This window comes from Haliaeetus albicilla, chromosome W (genome assembly GCF_947461875.1).
Source record: "Haliaeetus albicilla chromosome W, bHalAlb1.1, whole genome shotgun sequence".
In the NCBI taxonomy this organism is placed as follows: Eukaryota; Metazoa; Chordata; class Aves; order Accipitriformes; family Accipitridae; genus Haliaeetus; species Haliaeetus albicilla.
Genome location: NC_091515.1, coordinates 22,823,055 through 22,843,331, shown reverse-complemented (window position 1 = coordinate 22,843,331; position 20,277 = coordinate 22,823,055). Strand labels below are relative to the sequence as shown.

The window sequence follows — 20,277 nt, the reverse complement described above, 5'->3', positions numbered from 1 at the left end:
GAACAATGTACTGCAGGTGTTCTGGAGCTTCACCTTTTTCCAGTGCAGCCTGGATCAGTCCATATCAAATGGTGGGGCTCTGTTTCCACCCCTGGGGCAGTCGATTCCAGGTGTATTGGACGCCCCTCCAAGTGAAAGCAAACTGTGGCCTGCACTCCGCTGCCAAAGGGATTGAGAAAAATGCATTAGCAATGTCAATTGTGGCATGCCACTTGGCTGCCTTTGACTCTATTTCGTATTGAAGTTCTAGCATATCCAGCACAGCAGCACTCAGCGTTGGTGTAACTTCATTCAGCCCACGATAATCTACTGTTAGTCTCCATTTCCCATTAGATTTCCGCACGGGCTCTATGGGACTATTAAAGGGTGAGTGAGTCTTGCTGATCACTCCTTGGCTCTCCAATTGGCAAATCAGCTTATGGATGGGGATCAGGGAGTCTCGGTTGGTGCGATATTGCCACCGGTGTACCGTTGTAGTAGCAATTGACACCTGTTGTTCTTCAACCCTTAGCAACCCCGCAACCAAAGGGTCCTCAGAGAGGCCGGGCAAGGTGGACAGCTGTTTAATTTCCTCCAACTCCAGTGCAGCTATACCAAAGGCCCAACGGTACACCTTTGGGTCCTTGAAATACCCCCTCCTGAGATAATCTATACCAAGGATGCACGGGGCCTCTGGGCCAGTCACAATGGGGTGTCTCTACTATTCATTCCCATTTAGACTCACTTCAGCTTCCAATACAGTTAGCTCTTGGGATCCCCCTGTCACACCAGAGATACAGATGGGTTCTGCCCCTTTACAGCTGCATGGCATTTAGGGTACATTGTGCATCAGTGTCCACTAGAGCCTTATATTCCTGTGGGTCTGATGTGACAGGCCATCGAATCCACACTGTCCAGTAGACTCGGTTGTCCCTCTCCTCCACCTGGCTGGAGGCAGGGCCCCTCTAATCCTGGTTAGAATATCCGTTACTCACTTTTCGCACACGTGAATCAGAAGTCCCTTCAAGAGGATCAGAAATGAGATCAGCCCATCTACTGCGTCTGGGGGACTGCTCACGGGAAACTGGAGCAGCAGTTTTCCAAGAAGAATCCTCTTTTCTGGTTGCTTTTTCTCGCAACTCCCATACCCGTGCATCCAGGACTGAGGTTGGTTTTCTATCCCACTTCCTCATGTCCTCTCCATGGTCATGCAGGTAAAAACCACAGGTTAGCCCATCGTGTGTACTTTCTATATCCTCTCTCTTGGGCAGAGGAACACCTTCTCCTAATAGCTGCAATGAGGGCCTGTACAGGTTGGGAGGAGGACATATCCACTTTGAATTGCTGGAACTCTCGGGACAATTCCTCTACAGCTGAGACACAGGCCCGTAGGGAGGAAGAGAGACTTCCTTCGTATTGCCGGAGTTGGACAGCTAGTTTGTCCACCATTTGTCTATTGCCTTCTTTCCAGGACGTTACTGCCAATGAGTTGGCATAGGTTGGTGGTGCATTTCGTAGAAACTTCCGCCACATCGGTTGTGTGCATTGGACTTCATCTGGATCTGTGGGTGACTACGCATTTTCTGGATCATTATAAATCACCTCCAGCACGGCTAATTCCCTCAGGTACTGGATACCTCTCTCCATGGTGGTCCACTTGCCTTGGTGACATGTAACTTCATCCCTGAAGGGGTATCATTCCTTTACACCTGACAGAAGTCGCCTCCAGAGGCTGAGGACTTGTGTTTTTCTCCCAATCGCCTTGTCGATGCCCCCTTCCCTAGACAGAGATCCCAACTGCTTGGCTTCCTTACCCTCTAATTCCACACTACTAGCCCCATTATCCCAGCATTGGAGCAGCCAGGTAACAATGTGCTCACCTGGGTGGCAGCCAAAAATCTTTTCACATGTTGCACAACTCACTCAAGGATAGAGTTTGGTTAATTATTTTAGGTTCTGCCTCTTCCTCCTGTTCTCGCGATGACCCTGGTTCATCTTCATCTCTCACTAAGCGAACTGATTTCTTTGTGTGTTTCTTCTTCTGTGTAGGGGTGACTGATACTGGCACAGGTTGGTTCTCTGGTTTAGCTGCAGTGCCTGTTGCCAGGGTTGGGGCAGCCACGGTGCCTGTCACTCTGTGTTCCCTCTCTTCCCCCTGAGGGTGCTGCATAATATCAAGCAGTGTTTGGTAGATACTGGCCAGGGCCCAGCACAGTGCAGTGAGTTGTGCGTCTCTGGAATAGCCACAGCATTTTCCTTTCAAATATTCTACCACTTCATGAGGGTTCTGTAGTTGTTTGGGAGTGAACTTCCAAGCCACTGGAGGTGAGAAGTTCTCTAGATACCTGCCCATATCCTCCCACATGCCGTGCCACCCATGAATATCCAGCTTTGGGCAGATCTCTGGGTGGTACTCTTAAAGAGCCTTTTTGTAGCCCTAAACAAGACCTGAAACATAGTCAGGAGGCATAGCACTAACAGCACACTGGCTTGCGCATCCCAAGGATATTCAAAATTCTCAAAAGCTGCTGTAATTAGCCGGAAGGAGAAAAGGGAGGTGAACGGACCGGGGGGAAGTATCCCCCCCGACTTCCCCATGGATTGGGTGCAATTACCAATAATATCCGATAGAAGGCGCCCGAAGTATGGAAATGATATAGCTGCTGCATACAGATACCAGCTTAACCTCATGACCAGTGATGTAATCATTTCATAACTCGACATTGCCCGGTATAGCAAAATCATAATCCGGATCCCTCTCCCAGAAGTGATAAACGTAACCACAGGGAATACATAGGGCATATAAGAACTTACACAATGCCACCATGTGAACAAATGAACCAGCATTGTGACTAGCAACTATTTATCTAATATAAGAAATGCGTATGACGAATTTATTTTAACATGCTCTGGCCAGATCTGTTGTTATCTCAACCCTTCGTGCCCCACGTTGGGTGCCAAAAAGGACTGTCATGGTTTCAGCCCAGCCGGTAACAAAGGACCACGCAGCCGCTCGATCACTCCTCCCAGCCCCCCTCCGGTGGGATGGGGAGGAGAAAAGAAAAAAAAAACAACACGGAACCTCGAGGGTTGAGATAAGGACAATTTACTGGGACAACACAAATAGAGAAGTTACAACAACAACAACGGTACTAATAAAAGAATATACAAAGCGAGTGATGCACAGTGCAACTGCTCACCACCCGGAACCCGACGCTCAGCCACTTCCCCCACCGAAAGCCGAGAGAGCACCCCTAACCCACTCCCCAGTTATATACTGAGCATGATGGCACATGGTATGGAATAGCTCCTTGGCTAGTTCAGGTCAGCTGTCCCGGCTGTGCCCCCTCCCAGCTTCCTGTGAAAATTAACTCTATCTATCTCAGCTGAACCCAGGACACATAAGGACAGGGAGATCACTCAGCAATTACCATTATAGGCAAAATAGACTCGACTCAGGGAAATTAATTTAATTTATTACCAATCAAATCAGAATAGGATAATGAGAAATAAAACCAAATCTTAAAACACCTTGCCTCTCCCCCTCCCTTTTTCCTGGGCTTAACTTTACTCCCAATTTTCTCTACCTCCTCTCCCTGAGCAGTGCAGGGGGATGGGGAATGGGGGTTCTGGTCAGTTTATCACATGTTGTCTCTGCCACTCTTTCCTTCTCAGGGGGAGGACTCCTCACACTCTTCCCCTGCTCCTCCGTGGGGGTCTCTCCCACAGGAGACAGTTCTTCATGAACTGCTCCAGTGTGGGTCCTTTCCATGAGGTGCAGTCCTTCAGGAACAGACTGCTGCAGCGTGGTCCCCCATGGGGCCACAAGTCCTGCCAGAAAACCTGCTCCAGCATAGGCTTCCTACAGGGTCACAGCCTCCTTTGGGTGCATCCACCCACTCTGGTGTGGAGTCCTCCACGGGCTGCAGGTGGATATCTGCTCCACCATGGACCTCCATGGGCTGCAGGGGGACAGCCTGCCTCACCATGGTCTTCACCACGGGCTGCAGGGGAATCTCTGCTACAACACCTGGAGCACCTCCTCCCCCTTCTTCTTCACTGACCCTGGTATCCACAGAGTTGTTTCTCTCATATTCTCAGTCCTCCCTCTGGCTGCTCTTTTTGCTGCAGGGTTTTTTTTCCCCCTTCTTAAATATGTTATCCCAGAGGCGCTGCCAATGTTGCTGACTGGCTCAGCCTTGGCCAGCAGTGGGTCCGTCTTGGAGCTGGCTGGCACTGGCTCTGTCAGGCATAGGGGAGCTTCTAGAAGCTTCTCTCAGAAGCCACCCCTGTAGACCCCCCTGCTACCAAAATCTTGCCATACAAAGCCAATACAGTAGCATTACAGTTACGAACAAGAATTATGATCGGAATGTACTCACTGTGGGGAGATGCCATTTTGCATGCTCAGCAGAGCTGCCTGGGTTCATCACAGCTTCTCACTAGTCCCAAAGCTATTGGCTCACAATTCAAGTGCCACTGATTGCCCTAGGAGATATGATTTGGGTGCTGATGACTTAGCCAGACTGAGCTGGTGCTGGAATAAAATATGCCCCAAACTCTTCCCAGCACATTAATTTTATGTTTAGTATCAGATATATGTCTTGCTATTTTTTTTCTTCCCTGAAATGTTCACATTCTTATATGCTAGATCCTGAATTAAGAAAAATAGCTGATACAGTACTCCTGAGACTAGCGTTTAACTAAAATGTCAGATCTGATAGAGATCTCTGATGCAGCTGAACAAGCAGCAGCGAGCTTGCAGAGCAAAAAAGAAAAAAATAGCATAGTAGATTTGTTTGCTCTGTTCCCAGAAAAGCAAAAACTTGAAAGAATTGTTATTTGTGGAGTGCTGGTGATGGACAGTAGCTACAGCTCTGCCCCCAAATATTTTATTTTGAAGTGATTAGATAGCTAATCCGTCTTCAGATTATATTTGTCCATAAAATACAAGGTTGTATGTGATGCTTATTAATTTGATATAGAACATACTATTCAATCTTCATGTATGCAGTCAAATTCATAAACGAGAAGGCTGTAGCCGTCTGCCTATCACAACACTTTACTTGCATCATGCAAGCTATAGTGTTGTGTCCATTCTGCTGTTGAAGTTATAATTTCTGATGATCTTAAACTGTATGTTTTAGGTGCTTGGTCAATCCTGATGTAAAGATTCCTTTAAAAAAATTGGTAGTTACTCTTGCCGTGTCTGAAATGAGAGCTGACTTACTAATTTTTGTAAGTTTGAGTTGAAGTTCTTGTTCCATGAATCCTGCTAGGTTTTAGCCTGATAGGTGAAGGGACCCTTCTGTTATTAAAGAATTTGTGCTGTGTGTCTGCTCACAAACCATCATGAAGTCATCCTTACAATTTCACTTGAATAAATAAAAATAGCTTTTTTTAGTGGCTTATTGTAGGACTGGTTTTAAAAGTTTTAAGGCATTCCTGCACCTTTTAAAATTTTCAGTGCAGTGCACAAACATCCAACGGGGTTTTTTTGCATTTGGTATGCACACAGGTGATATCACTGCCTTCCTCCTCCACCTTTTCTTCTGTGTACAGCCGAGAGGTTTAGATCACATTTGGAAAAAATAGTGGGGAAGGCACAGCAACTGATTCTCTCAGTCCTCAACATGATCATTTCCACTTCTACATGTATAATACAAAAATGTTCCCCATGCTGTTTGCATTTAGATGTCTGCAGGAAATCTGGTGGCCTGACTTGTGCTTGGCAGAGCAGCTGGGTATGGCTCTAGGGGCCATGGAGATGGGGAGAGGTTGTGAGCAGTGCTGCTGCCCAGAGCTTGCCCTGCTGCCACTGTGCCATTGGGCAAGGTCTCCACTGAGCTAATTAAATGTGAGAATTAGCCTGATCTTACAGCCCTTTTTCAGGTTTCCAATGGTGTTAACATTACATTTGTCTGAGTAAAGATCGGCTTGTTTAGAATCTACATTTGATTAAACTAATAATTCACTTAATGGTGAGCTTTTAGAGTACAGTAATTTGGGGTTCTCAGAAAGCCCCCGCCATTCGCATACTGCTCCGTCGTGCTGTCTTCTCTGTGTGCTGTCTGCATGGAAATCTATCAGGAGGTGGTTTGACTGGGAAGAGGTGGGAGGCTATCTACATTTAGCAGTGTCTCAGAAAACATTACAGCACCTCCTCCTACACAAATAATTACAGGACAGCAAGGAAGTTACCAAGTGAGAGGGGAAACCTCAGGAGGGCAGCATGTGCTAATTTTCTCTTAAAGAATAGTTCCTTTAGCAGAATTGGCCTTGTGATGTCCATAGTTGTAACATGCTCATGGTGTTTGGAGAGCTAGAAATAGAATTATAGCTTGCTTATTGCTTTACTTTTCAACAGAGCATTGAGAATTTGAAATGTGGTATTACATAATGTATTGTTCTAAGAGAAATGGGAGCTGATCTTTACGTTTGCAGGAGGGAGCTGTAAGAGACTGAACGTGGGTACTTTTAATGTACGCTAAACATATTAGTATGAATTGAATAATGATAACCTGATCAGATTTTTAGCCAAAGCTTGTGTGTAGTACTGTGATAATTGCCAGTTATCTTGGGCCTTAAAGCAAAGTAGATCTTTCCCCACCTTCCATCCCGTTTGATTTTAGAAGCGAGTTCCTCACCTAAGCACTGCTTCTTTCCAATGAGGAACACCTTCGTTCAGTCAAGTGACCAGAAACACCAGTGCCTGTCCCAGTGCAGACACTGTGATAGTCCACAAGCTGTCTCTTAAAAACAGACTTAAAATGGTAACAGCTTCATCCTAGCCCAAGAGCCGGTTCTTCATGGTCATGGAGATGACTGGCAATGTTGACAGTCAAAGGCTGCCCTTGGAGGCAATTGTAGACATATTCAAAAGCACAAAACAAAATGATCCTCAGGAGTATTTCATAGTTGATAAGCAGATACCAGAGGAACAAGAGTAAGTAGTTACTAAAATAATTTATTGTGCGTGAAAACTTTATTTGCTTATAGGGAGAACATAGAGCCATTCCAGCTCTCGAAGTTGGTCACTAGATATAGGATGCCATCTCCAGACCACTGGACTACCAGTTTTTCTTTCTCCCTACCTAAGAAGCTGGTTCAGACAGGTCTTTTTGAGCAGTCTTCAATGATTTGTACTAATCTGTGGAAACATTTTTCTTTCTGTTACGGAGGCACGCACAATCAAATCCAACAGGTGTTAAAACTCAGATTTGTTCGTCAGTAAAAAGTTAGTTAGAACTCTGGTAACATTTAAAAACCACAGGCTCAATGATGTAAGGGGAATTAGTACTACACAGCCAACTTAAGAATTCTTAAGATTTAAAATGATGACTCAAAATGCGCATATCACTCACCTAAAAGATGAGGGCTCTCAACCTGCAGGAGTTACCTAGGGCAGCGTCCCGACCCAAGGGGAGAGTCCCTGACTGCAGACCCGCTGCTCCGAGGAGGACTGATTCCAACATGTCCTCCAGCAGGACCCCATTTATACCCTTGTCAAATCTGATCTGTGGTCATTTTAATCCCTATTGGCCAAAAGGTCACTTCAGTGTACCTGGCATATCTCAATTGGTCAGTTCAATTTTCAACCTGCGGCCTCTAGGGTTTGGGTTTTTTTTTTCCTCTCCTCCCTGCCTGGAGAAGTTTCATTTCCTGTCAGGGGTGTGTGTGTGTGTGTGTGTGTGTACTGCCACACTTTCTTTCACTTACTTCTCTTTGGACACAGGAGAAGGGGGGGGTTGGACCAGATGACCTCCAGAGGTCTCTTCCAAACTCAACTATTCTGTGGTTCTTCTCTGAAATATAAGCTCTTTGTTCTGTATTATGTTGATCAATGAGGAGTTGCTTTGTGCTGGGTTTTGAATGTTTTGTACTTCACCACATACAGCTCTAGGCTGTGTCCATTGATCCAGTAGCTGGTGTGTCTGTTGTAGTTGTGCTGTGACACTCCATGTGGATTAAGGTGCCCCAGCTGAGATGTTTTGGCTGAGAAATGCAGAGGTCTACCCATGGCAGTAGTAGTATTAGAAACCACACCTGGCAAAGGTTGACAAAACTTGACTTTGAAGTGTTTTTTTAACACAAAGTTGGTCTGTTCACCCTTGCAAACAATGTTAAAATGTTTGCATGCTAATTACTGTGCACCTATCTGGTTTCTCAGATTGTCCGTTTGACACACAACTTTGCCTTCAATAACAGTCCTGATAAGACAGCACAGCACAGACTCTTGATGTCATGTCCCTAGGCACAGGACCAAGGTCAGAGTTACAGTTATGTGCAATTCCAGTGGCTGGTCCAGGCCTCATCTGGTGGAAGAGGGAAAATACACCTTTATCTCCTGAAGGAAGAGGATGGGGGATAAAGGAGAGGCTACCAGTTCTGGGAAGTCATGGGTGTCATGGTTTAACCCCAGCCAGCAACTAAGCACCACACAGCCGCTCACTCACTCCCCCCTCACCCAGTGGGATGGGGGAGAAAATCGGGAAAAGAAGCAAAACCCGTGGATTGAGATAAGAACGGTTTAATAGAACAGAAAAGAAGAAAGTAATAATGATAATGATAACAGCAATAATGAAAGGATTGGAATATACAAATGATGCGCAGTGCAATTGCTCACCACCTGCCGACCAACACCCAGCTAGTCCCCGAGCAGCAATTCCCCGCCCACACTTCCCAGTTCCTATACTAGATGGGATGTCACATGGTACGGAATACACCGTTGGCCACTTTGGGTCAGGTGCCCTGGCTGTGTCCTGTGCCAACTTCTTGTGCCCCTCCAGCTTTCTCGCTGGCTGGGCTTGAGAAGCTGAAAAATCCTTGACTATAGTCTAAACACTACTTGGCAACAACTGAAAACATCAGTGTTATCAACATTCTTTGCATACTGAACTCAAAACATAGCACTGTACCAGCGACTAGGAAGACAGTTAACTCTATCCCAGCTGAAACCAGGACAATGGGGCAGGAAGGAAGCACATGTTGTCTTTCTTTTTCCCACGTGTGGTGGATTGACCTTGGCTGGATGCCAGGTGCCCACCAAAGCCGCTCTATCACTCCCCCTCCTCAACTGGATGGGGGAGAGAAAATATGACAAAAGGCTCGTGGGTCAAGACAAGGACAAGGACATCACTCGGCAATTACCATTACAGGCAAAATAGACTCAACTCAGGGAAATTAATTTAATTTATTACCAATCAAATCAGAGTAGGATAATGAGAAATAAAACCAAATCTTTAAAAACCTCCCCCCCCCTCCTTCTTCCTGGGCAGAGCTTCACTCCTGGGTTCTCTACCTCCTCCCCCCGAGTGGCACAGGGGGACAGGGAATGGGGGTTGTGGTCAGTCCATCACATGTTGTCTCTGCTGCTCCTTCCTCCTCACTCTCTTCCCCTGCTCCAGCGTGGGGTCCCTCCCACAGGAGACAGTCCTTCATGAACTTCTCCAGTGTGAGTCCTTCCCACAGTCTGCAGTTCTTCATGAACTGCTCCAGCATGGGCCCTTTCCATGGGGTGCAGTCCTTCAGGAATGGACTGCTCCAGCGTATGGGGACACAGGTCCTGCCAGGAACCTGCTCCAGCATGGGCTTCCCACAGGGTCACAGCCTCTTTTGGGCACATCCACCTGCTCCAGCGTGGGGTCCTTCATGGGCTGCAGGTGGATATCTGCTCCACCATGGACCTCCATGGGCTGCAGGGGGACAGCCTGCCTCACCATCATCTTCACCACAGGCTGCAGGGGAATCTCTGCTCCGGCGCCTGGAGCACCTCCTCCCCCTCCTTCTTCACTGACCTTGGTGTCTGCAGGGTTGTTTCTCTCACATATTCTCACTCCTCTCTCTGGCTGCTGTTTTCGCTGCAGGGGTTTTTTTTTCCCCTTCTTAAATATGTTATCACAGAGGTGCTGCCAATGTTGCTGACTGGCTCAGCTTTGGCCAGTGGTGGGTCCATCTTGGAGCCAGCTGGAACTGGCTGTGTCCATCATGGGGGAAGCTTCTGGCATCTTCTCACAGAAGCCACCCATGTAGCCTCCCTGCTACCAAAACTTTGCTACGCAAACCCAATACACCACGTTATCACCAAAGTCTTCAAGGCAGAAGGGGATACAAGTGGAGGAAGAGTTTGTTGGAACTGTTAGGACTGGATGTGTAAATTGTGATTGTTCTGTATTTGCAGCAGCATCTAAATTCTTGCAAAGTTAATTGTAATGTAACGTGTTGCTTTAATAGCTTCATTCTTTGTCATTCCTGTCACCTTTTTTGCTTACATTCTCAAACATGACCAGAATACATTTCCTCTTTTGTCATTGCCTGCCTCTTCTTGCTCCCAGATATTCAGTGACTTCAATTTAGCTGGTATTAATGTAACTCCAAAGCAATTTGGAATTCTATTATTCTGAAAGAAGCTAAAGCAAAATGGGGCTCTTTCCTGCAGACATTCATGCAGATAATTAAAATCATTCAAACAGTTGAGTGTGCTTAGAATTGGGCTCTGGATTTGTACTTTATCTGTAATCTCCTATTGGGGATGAATTAACCTTGGTTTTCATAGTTATAGTTTGAAAGAATTAAAATGTTTACTTCACAGGTTAAAACTGTTGACTTCAAAAGATTTAAGTGGATATAAGGTTGTTTGTGCTGTATGACCTGGAAAAAGATTTGATTTTAAAAGTGTAATGATTTGTGTTCATGTTACCTCAAAGACATTTCAAGTTTGTTTAATGGGTTCATTTTAAAAATGTCTTCATTTTGGTTTATGTCTTTTTCTCAATAGAAACTTCAGGGCTTTATATACAAAAAGTAAAATAGTTCTTCTGTTTTCGCCACTTGAGAGGGGGTGATTCAGTTTGATTTGAGTTATGCATGGGCTAGCTCACCACCTACAAAATGCAGGCTTATAAAATATTTCTTCTTACTTTCTGATCAGACAATTCGCTTGATTAAACCCCAGATATTCTTACCTATTAAAAAATATTCCTCACGTGCAAAGAAAATTCCGACTTTTTTTTTGTTTGTTTGGGGTTTTTTTTGTGTGTGTATGTGGGTTGTTTGTTTGTTTGTTTTTTGTTTGTTTTTTTAATGAAAATACCAATTTCCATGCTGAGACCAAGTTACAAGAATGCATGGTTGTTTAGCTGACCAGGACTCTAGGAAGAGCACCCACTGCTCTGGCTTTCCCTCAGAGTTTTCCTGAGCCTTCAGAAAGCCAAAAGCTCTGCGTGATCCTGCTGGTACTGCAGGCAACCTTGCCTGAAAAGCTTGGGTAATTTATAGGCAGTGCTGGAGCTGCTCATGGGTAGGGAGTTGTAGAAATCCTATGTGACTGTTGGAGATTGAGGTGGGGGAATGAGACTGTGGATGATTTTCCTCAGCTAACCATGGCAGTTTTGGTGGTTGTGACCATGGGGTTTGGGTGGGTGAGACCTGGGAGGTGGCTGTGGCAGTACATTCCCCCCCCACCATCCTGCCAGCAGGAAACAAAACTTCTCCAGGAAGGGAGAAGGGGAAGGAAACCTTGGAGGCTGCAGGTTGAAATTTGAACTGGCCAGTCGAGATGCGCCAGGTACACCGAGGTGACACTCTTGGCCAATAGGATTAAATGACCACAGGTCAGATTCGACAGGGATATAAACGGGGCCCTGCCGGAGGACATTTTGAGTCAGTCCTCCTCAGAGCAGCAGCGGGTCTGCAGTCGGGGACTCCCCCTCGGGTCGGGGCACCACCCGAGGTAACTCCTCGAGGGAGAGAGCCCTCATCTTTTAGGTGAGTGATACACGCGTTCTGGAGCCATCATTTTTAAATCTCAAGGATTCTTAAGTCACCTGTGTAGTACTAATTCCCCTTACACCATTGAGCCTGTAGTTCACTAATGTTACCAGAGTTCTAACTAACTTTTTACTGAAGAATAAATCTGAGTTTTAACACCTGTTGGATTTGGTTAGTCATGCATCCGTAACAGTGGCCAGCTCAGTCTCTGCAGGCTTCTTAATTTTGGTAGAGAACAAAACAAAAGTTTGGGGGGATTTCATGGGGAAAGCTCCCTGGTCCCGCTGCAGAGGGGTAGTTTTAGGCTTCTCAGCTCTTCCTTACCAGATCCAAGTTGACTTGCATAGAGCTGTCTGCGCATCTTTAACTGGTTTACCTAAAAACAGCAGCATGGTGCTTGGAGAACCAGGCTGTTTCTCATAGAGTTTTGACAGGGTTTATGTGCCTAGGCAGAAGTTTTATGGGTAGCAGAGAGTTGTCTGTACACATTACATCATAACTAAATGTGATCAGATACATAGACACTGGGCCTACGTATGCAAGAATGGGTCTTGTTCTGACTTGTTCTGACTCTTGTTCTGACTCTGACTTGTTCATTATCTGGATTTTTCCATTACCCGAGGTAGTATTGAGACGGGGAACCAAAGAAACCTTAGCAGATATAGTAGATATATGAATGTGGATAAGAATTGTTTAATAATTATCTAGCTTATAATGAAGTTAAAGAAGTTTCAATAGAGGTAGACATGGCCCAAGGGGATGAGAAGTGATGTTTAACGCTTGCATTGTTGAGGCTGGCTGGGACAGGAGATAGTCCCTGATAAGAAGCAGCAGTGACTCCAAGAACCAGCCAAGACCGACCTTGTGATTTGGACAAATGCCAAGGGACAACTGAGTCTGCGCAGGGACAGAAGGTTAAGAGTTCACCGTGAAGAAGACATACAGCCTTCATCTTCACGACCACCAGACGACCACCATAAGGAGGCGCTGCGCAAGCGCAGTTGAGAGGAGACTATGGAAATGATTTCCTAGAGCTAATTTTAATATGAAGCGGGGATAGGTAATGCCTATGTATAGGTGTATTGCGAAACTCTATGTATATGTAACACTTGACTGTATAAATTTAAAGTGAACTGCCAAATCAGGGGCGCACAACTTTGGTGGGACTACCCCCCGTGCTGCCCAGCGCTGAATGAACATACCTACTTTACAATCTCACCGATTGTGGAGTCTGTTTTCCGCACGTCAGTATCTGCCTCTCTTCCTATTCCTTTGGATAGTGGGATGTTGAGTGTACATACGTGGCTAAGCCCTGTGACCTTCAGTTGGTGTCAGGGGTGCACAACCGGTGATGAACACTGGAAGAACAGCTGATAATTGAGGCAGTTACCTGTGGGGAAGCTGGGTCACTGCACAATCTATAATATCTTTTTTCCCATTCTTTTTTTATTTTTCTCTCCTGGGTAATCTTTTTATCAAGGCTTGTATCACCCAAAGAGTTTAAATGCTAAAGCTAACTGGACTGTGAAGTCTGAATTGCATTGCTCTTGGCAGCACCTTTTGACTTCCTGAGATGTGCTGTGGCTTTGCAGGAGAGAACAGTGCTCAGCAATTGTAGGTCACGAGAAGACGTTGTTATGGTAACCCAGGATAGCTGACCTCCCCCATCTGAGTATGTAGAGTCCCAAGCACATCTTATCTCATTGTCATAGTAACCCAGGATGGTTCACTTCCCCCCTGTCATGGTTGAACCCCGGCCAGCAACTAAGCACCACACAGCCACTCACTCACTTCCCCCCCCCCCCATCCAGGTGGGATGGGGGAGACAAGTGGAAGGAAAAAGGTAAAACTCATGGGTTGAGATAAGAACAGTTTAATAAAACAGAAAAGAAGAAACTAATAATGATAATAATAACAATAATAAAATAACAATAGTAATAATAAAAGGATTGGAATATACAAAACAAGCAATGCACAATGCAATTGCTCACCAATTGCCAACCAACACCCAGTTAGTCCCGGAGCAGCAATCCCCCCACCCCCACTCCCCCCAGTTTATATACTAGACATGAAGTCACATGGTATGGAATACCCCATTGGCCAGTTTGGGTCAGCTGCCCTGGCTGTGTCCCCTCCCAACTTCTTGTGCCCTTCCAGCCTTGTTGGCTGGGCATGAGAAGCTGAAAAATCCCTGACTTTAGCCTAAACATTACTTAGCAACAACTGAAAACATCAGTGTGTTGTCAACATTCTTTTCATACCTAACTCAAAAACATAGCACTGTACCAGCTACTAGGAAGACACTTAACTCTATCCCAGCTGAAACCAGGACACCCCCTCATCTGCACCCCCTTTCAACCACGCCAGCTGTGGATCTCAGAATTCAGACAACAGCACCTGCATTACATCAGTGAGTTTGCTAATGAGCAAAACAGGACATTGCATATGTATGATATGTTAATCAGCGCAACTTTTATTATCCACCCCTGTGGTACTTTCCTTTGAGCTTGTCCTGGTTTCAGCTGGGATAGAGTTATTTCATCAACTGGAGAGCCAAGAAGTGATCAGCAAAACTCGTTCACCCTTTAATAGTCCCATATGGCCAGTGTGAAAGTCTAATGGGGAGTGGAGACTAACAGTTGACTATCATGGGCTGAATGAAGTCACGCCACTGCTGAGTGCTGCTGTGCCGGATATGCTAGAACTTCAATATGAACTGGAATCAAAGGCAGCCAAGTGGTACACCACAATTGACATCAACAATGCTTTTTTCTCAATCCCTCTGGCAGCAGAGTGCCGTCCACAATTTGCCTTTGCTTGGAGGGGTGTCCAGTACACCTGGAACCAACTGCCCCAGGGGTGGAAACACAGCCCCATCATTTGCCATGGACTAATCCAGACTGCACTGGAGAAGGGTGAAGGTCCAGAACACCTTCAATACATTGATGACATCATCGTATGGGGCGAAACAGCAGAAGTCTTTGAGAAAAGGAAGAAAAAAATCCAAATCCTTCTGAAAGCCGGTTTTGCCATAAAAGAAAGTAAGGTCAAGGGACCTGCACAGGAGATCCAGTTTTTAGGAATAAAATCGCAAGATGGACATCGTCAGATCCCAATGGATGTGATCAACAAAATAACAGCTATGTCTCCCCCAACTAATAAAAAAGAAACACAGGCTTTCTTAGTTGTTGTGGGGTTTTGGAGAATGCATATTCCAAATTACAGTCTGATTGTAAGCCCTCTCTGGGTTGGTACTGAAATACAGCTCCTCTTAGCACCCTGACTGCCAGTGCTGGGCTGGATGTTCAAAGGGAAGGTGTCCTCTACACATCATGCAACTGATGCCACCTGGAGTAAGAGGGTCACACTGATCACACAACGAGCTCGCATAGGAAACCCCAGTCGCCCAGGGATTTTGGAAGTGATCATGGACTGGCCAGAAGGCAAAGATTTTGGAATGTCGCCAGAGGAGGAGGTGATGCGTGCTGAAGAGGCCCCACTGTATAATAAACTGCCAGATAATGAGAGGCAATATGCCCTGTTCACTGACGGATCCTGTCACATGGTGGGAAAGCATCGGAGGTGGAAAGCTGCTGTATGGAGTCCTACATGACAAGTTGCAGAAACTGCTGAAGGAGAAGGTGAATCAAGTAAGTTTGCAGAGGTGAAAGCCATCCAGCTAGCGTTAGACATTGCTGAAAGAGAGAAGTGGCCAGTGCTCTGTCTCTGTGCTGACTCATGGATGGTGGCAAATGCCCTGTGGGGGTGGTTACAGCAATGGAAGCAGAGCAACTGGCAGTGCAGAGGTAAACCCATCTGGGCTGCTGCACTGTGGCAAGATATTGCTGTTCGGCTAGAGAAGCTAGTGGTAAAAGTACATCATGTAGATGCTCATGTACCCAAGAGTCGGGCCACTGAAGAACATCAAAACAACCAGCAGGTGGATCAGGCTGCCAAGATTGAAGTGGCTCAGGTGGACCTGGACTGGCAACATAGGGGTGAGCTATTTATGGCTCTGTGGGCCCATGATACTTCAGGCCATCAAGGAAGAGATGCAACATATAGATGGGCTCGTGATCGAGGGGTGGACTTGACCATGGACACTATCGCACAGGTTATCCATGAATGTGAATCATGTTCTGCAATTAAGCAGGCCAAGCGGTTAAAGCCCCTGTCGCATGGAGTGCGATGGCTAAAATATAAATATGGGGAAGCCTGGCAGATTGACTATATCACACTCCCACGAACTTGCCAAGGCAAGTGTCATGTGCTTACAGTGGTGGAAGCAACCACCGGATGGCTGGAAACATATTCTGTGCCCCATGCCACTGCCCGGAACACTATCCTGGGCCTTGAGAAGCAGGTCTTGTGGTGACACAGCACCCCAGAAAGAATTGAGTCAGACAATGGGACTCATTTCCGAAACAACCTCATAGACAGCTGGGCCAAAGAGCATGGCATTGAGTGGGTGTATCACATCCCCTATCACGCACCAGCCTCTGGGAAAAATCGAACGATACAATGGACTGTAAAGACTACATTGAGAGTAATGGGGGGGGGTTGGGACTTTCAAACATTGGGATACACATTTAGCAAAAGCCACCTGGTTAGTCAACACCAGAGGATCTGCCAATCGGAGTGGCCCTGCCCAATCAGAATTTTTACATACTGTAGAAGGGGATAAAGTCCCTGTAGTGCACATAAACATATGTTAAGGAAGACATAGCCAATGAATTAAATTGTTTGATGTTACTTGCTATATAACCCTGCCACTGTATGTTATCATGTTATATGCTATATCCATAGTATTACAGTAAGAATCACTTAGATCAAACAAGAATGAACTGTGATAAAACTGAGCGAAGCGCAGTAGTGATGGAACCAGAACTGACTCCAGGATGCAACAATCCAACATTACACACCATCCTCCTGCTGCGTCCAATGTCACCCACTCTCCACACTGCACTGAAGCCCCATCCTGCTCTGCTGACTGAGCGGAGTTTGCACCATTCCTCCTGCCCAGAAAGACTGGTATGACAGATGGAGCCCAAAGTCATGGAGTAAATGAACTCAACGACCATTTTATAGAGATGGCCCATAAACTAAGGGAATGATATCTCTGTGTGTGTATACATATATATCTGTCTCAAAGTACGGAAAAGGTGATGATGATTGATTAGGATGTATTGGAAAGTATGGGACCTGAGCATGACATAAATGGTATAGAATAAGGGGTGGATACTGTCCTGGTTTCAGCTGGGATAGAGTTAATTTTCTTTCTAGTAGCTGGTATAGTGTTACCTTTTGGGTTCAGTATGAGAAGACTGTTGATAACACACTGATATTTTCAGTTGTTGCTAAGTAGTGTTTAGACTAAGTCAAGGATTTTTCAGCTTCTCATGCCCAGCCAGCAAGAAGGCTGGAGGGGCACAAGAAGTTGGGAGGGGACACAGCCAGGACAGCTGACCCAAACTGGCCAATGGGGTATTCCATACCATGTGACATCATGTCTAGTTCAGGAACTGGGGGAAGTGGGGGTGGGGGGATCGCTGCTTGGGAACTAACTGGGTGTTGGTTGGCGAGTGGTGAGCAATTGCATTGTGCATCACTCGTTTTGTATATTCCAATCCTTTTATTAGTATTGTCATTTTATTATTGTTATTATCATTATTAGTTTCTTCCTTTCTGTTCTATTAAACTGTTCTTATCTCAACCCATGAGTTTTACCTTTTTCCTTCCAATTTTCTCCCCCATCCCACTGGGTGGTGGGGAGTGAGTGAGTGTCTGCATGGTGCTTAGTTGCTGGCTGTCATTAAACCACTGTAGCAAAGGAAAGCAAAGAATTTTAGAGGTATATTTAAGAAGGAAAACAGCATTTAGTAACCTTTTTGATGAGCAGATGAGACTTGAAATAAGGAAAAGGTCAGAAAGGATACATGTCCTTGGCATTTTTTAACTCATATTTTAGCTGGCTATAAAGATGTGTGTATGTGGTGTTGTTTGGATGGGTTTTTTTTTTATTGTTTGGTTCTGCAAACTAGATGGCGCATGATTCAGTGTGTAGGGTCAGACTGTCCTCTTCTTGTTGGTTCTAGGGATTTATTATGTGACTCACTTTGCTGATGTTATACCAGGCTTATTTTGATGTTCAGAGCCCACTGACTTCAGTGAGCTTAAAGGCATAAGTAAGAGCTAAAAGAGTTGAGGGAGTGCCCAGACAAGCAGTGAAACAGGCACTGCCTTTCCTTCAAGTTCCTGCGAGGTGCTGATGGGGTAAATGCTGCCAGACAAATGTAGTGTATTGAGAAAACGTGTATTGGCAAGTGTTGGTACAGGTCAGAAAATTATGTTTATTAAGAAAAAATCATTAATGACTTTTAATATATGAATATAATATTGATCATTTTCCTTTGTTGTGTTTTTAGGGTCTCATGACTCTTTTAGCTTCTACATCGATGAAGCCTCTCCAGTTGGGCCTGAACAGCCAGAGACGGTCCAGAATTTTGTGTCTGTTTTTGGGACTGTGGCTAAAAAGCTGATGAGGAAGTGGTTGGCTACACAGACCATGAACTTCACCAGCCAGCTGGGGGCAGGTATACGGTATTTTGATCTTAGAATTTCCACCAAGCCCAGAGACCCAGACAATGAACTCTACTTTGCTCATGGTTTATTCAGTGCCAGAGTCAAGGAGGGTCTGGAAGAGATCAGTGCGTTTCTCACTGACCACCCAAAAGAAGTGGTCTTCTTGGACTTCAATCACTTCTATGGAATGCAGAAATACCATCATGAAAAGCTTGTCCAAATGCTCAAAGACATGTATGGAAACAAAATGTGTCCTGCTATATTTGCCCATGAAGTAACTCTCCAGTACTTGTGGGAAAAGGAACACCAAATACTGGTGTTCTATCACAGTCCAGTGGCTCTCGAGGTACCATTTCTTTGGCCAGGTCAGATGATGCCAGCTCCCTGGGCAAACACAACAGATCCGGAAAAACTGATTCAATTCCTCCAGGCATCAATCACTGAAAGAAGAAAGAAGGGCTCCTTTTTTATATCTCAAGTAGTGCTGACGCCAAAGGCTAGTACAGTGGTGAAAGGGATTGCTAGTGGTCTCAGAGAAACAATCACAGAAAGGTAAGTTTTTGGCAGTTAAGGTGTGCTGACTGTGCTGAATGTATGTGTTGGTAACACTGCTTTTCTAATTCCTTTTAAAGAAACTCCAGCAGATGTATGTCTTCCATGCTACTGTGGGTTAGAGTCAGAACTTGGGCATAATCCTAAAATATTTAGAGAAACACATTGAAGGAGAAGCTTTTTTATCTTGAAAGAAAATCTGCCACTAAAGCCTAATGAGATCTTATGGGATTGGCTTTGTTTGGTTTTTGTTTGTTTGGGTTTTGGGTTTTTTTCTCTTTCTGAATGCAGGTTTTTCCATTTGTTTTGCTTTTAAAATGTGGTTTCTTACCATGAGCACTGAACATCTTTCCTTGGATTTCCTTACTGGATGTGGACAAATCTATCTGAATGATCTAGATCATTTAAGTTTTTATTTATGCACCATGCTTCAGGTATTGGGTAAACAATGTTTTTTATTTTGGCTCATCAGCAAAACCTGACACTGCAGAATTTGAATCCTTAACTACCTTTACACATCTTAAAGATGCATGGCTTCACTCTGCACACCATCACACACTATATCAAAGATGTCAGGACACCATTAGAGTGAATTTGCCTCCTAACGGTCCTTCATTTATCATACAGAATTTCTTGAGGGAAGAGACTGCAGACCATTGTAGAAGTTGTGTACGTGGAATACTGTGTCGACAGGCCATTAGTTGTTACATTACGAAAAATGCCATCTGTGCAAGACATGCATTATTTATACCATTCTGACTTTGATAAATCATGGCCAATTTTCAGCTTAAAGGCACATATGTGTGACTATGTTCTTGACAACTGGATAAGAAACCTGAAATTTAATGCCAAGACACAAGAGTTTTGGGTTTTTTTCCTTTAAAAAAATAGAAGGGTTGCAGAGTAGAAAAAATTTATAATGGGGATCAGTGGCCATGCTCTCTGCATGGATGTATTTATGCCAGGAAGGTCTATTGGGAACACTGTCCCCTTCTATGAGATGACACTACACCCTGCAAAGAAAACATGCCTCATTTTTGAGAAAGGTTGAGCCATTTTTATGACAGCTTCCCCAAGTGACTGTTAACTAGAAAAAAACAAGGAAAAACTTGACCTGAAATGGTAAAACACTGACACAGAAGGTTTTATAAGAAGCTGAATACAATTCAGAAGTGCTTGTGTGACTGCACTTGCAGCTGTTTTTATATCCTCCACATATGTTTTTATAGGCTCCATTAGACTGGGGATCTCCCTTTCTGGTGAGTCTGAAGACCACTTTTCTGTACTGAAATAGTACTTTGTTGATGGATTTTACTGTTAAACACTCACCTTGTTGTTCAGGGATTTTTCTTCTCTGGTAAACATCTTTCTGAGTGTTCTTTAGAACATGAAGTA

The 20,277-nt window shown here is 45.0% G+C and overlaps 1 protein-coding gene across 2 annotated transcripts in view; it reads left to right on the top strand.

Moving 5' to 3' along the window:
* Nucleotides 1-20,277, top strand: part of LOC104317333 (PI-PLC X domain-containing protein 3) — a 179,059-nt gene that overhangs the window by 66,319 nt on the left and 92,463 nt on the right. The window contains exons 2-3 of one of the 2 annotated variants that reach the window (XM_069775213.1): nucleotides 8,288-8,383; nucleotides 18,174-18,882. In XM_069775213.1, coding sequence (XP_069631314.1) covers nucleotides 8,288-8,383; nucleotides 18,174-18,882 — 805 coding nt within the window. Of the gene's footprint in view, nucleotides 1-8,287; nucleotides 8,384-18,173; nucleotides 18,883-20,277 lie in introns of those variants that run through there. The other variant, XR_011322965.1, reaches the window with a different exon arrangement.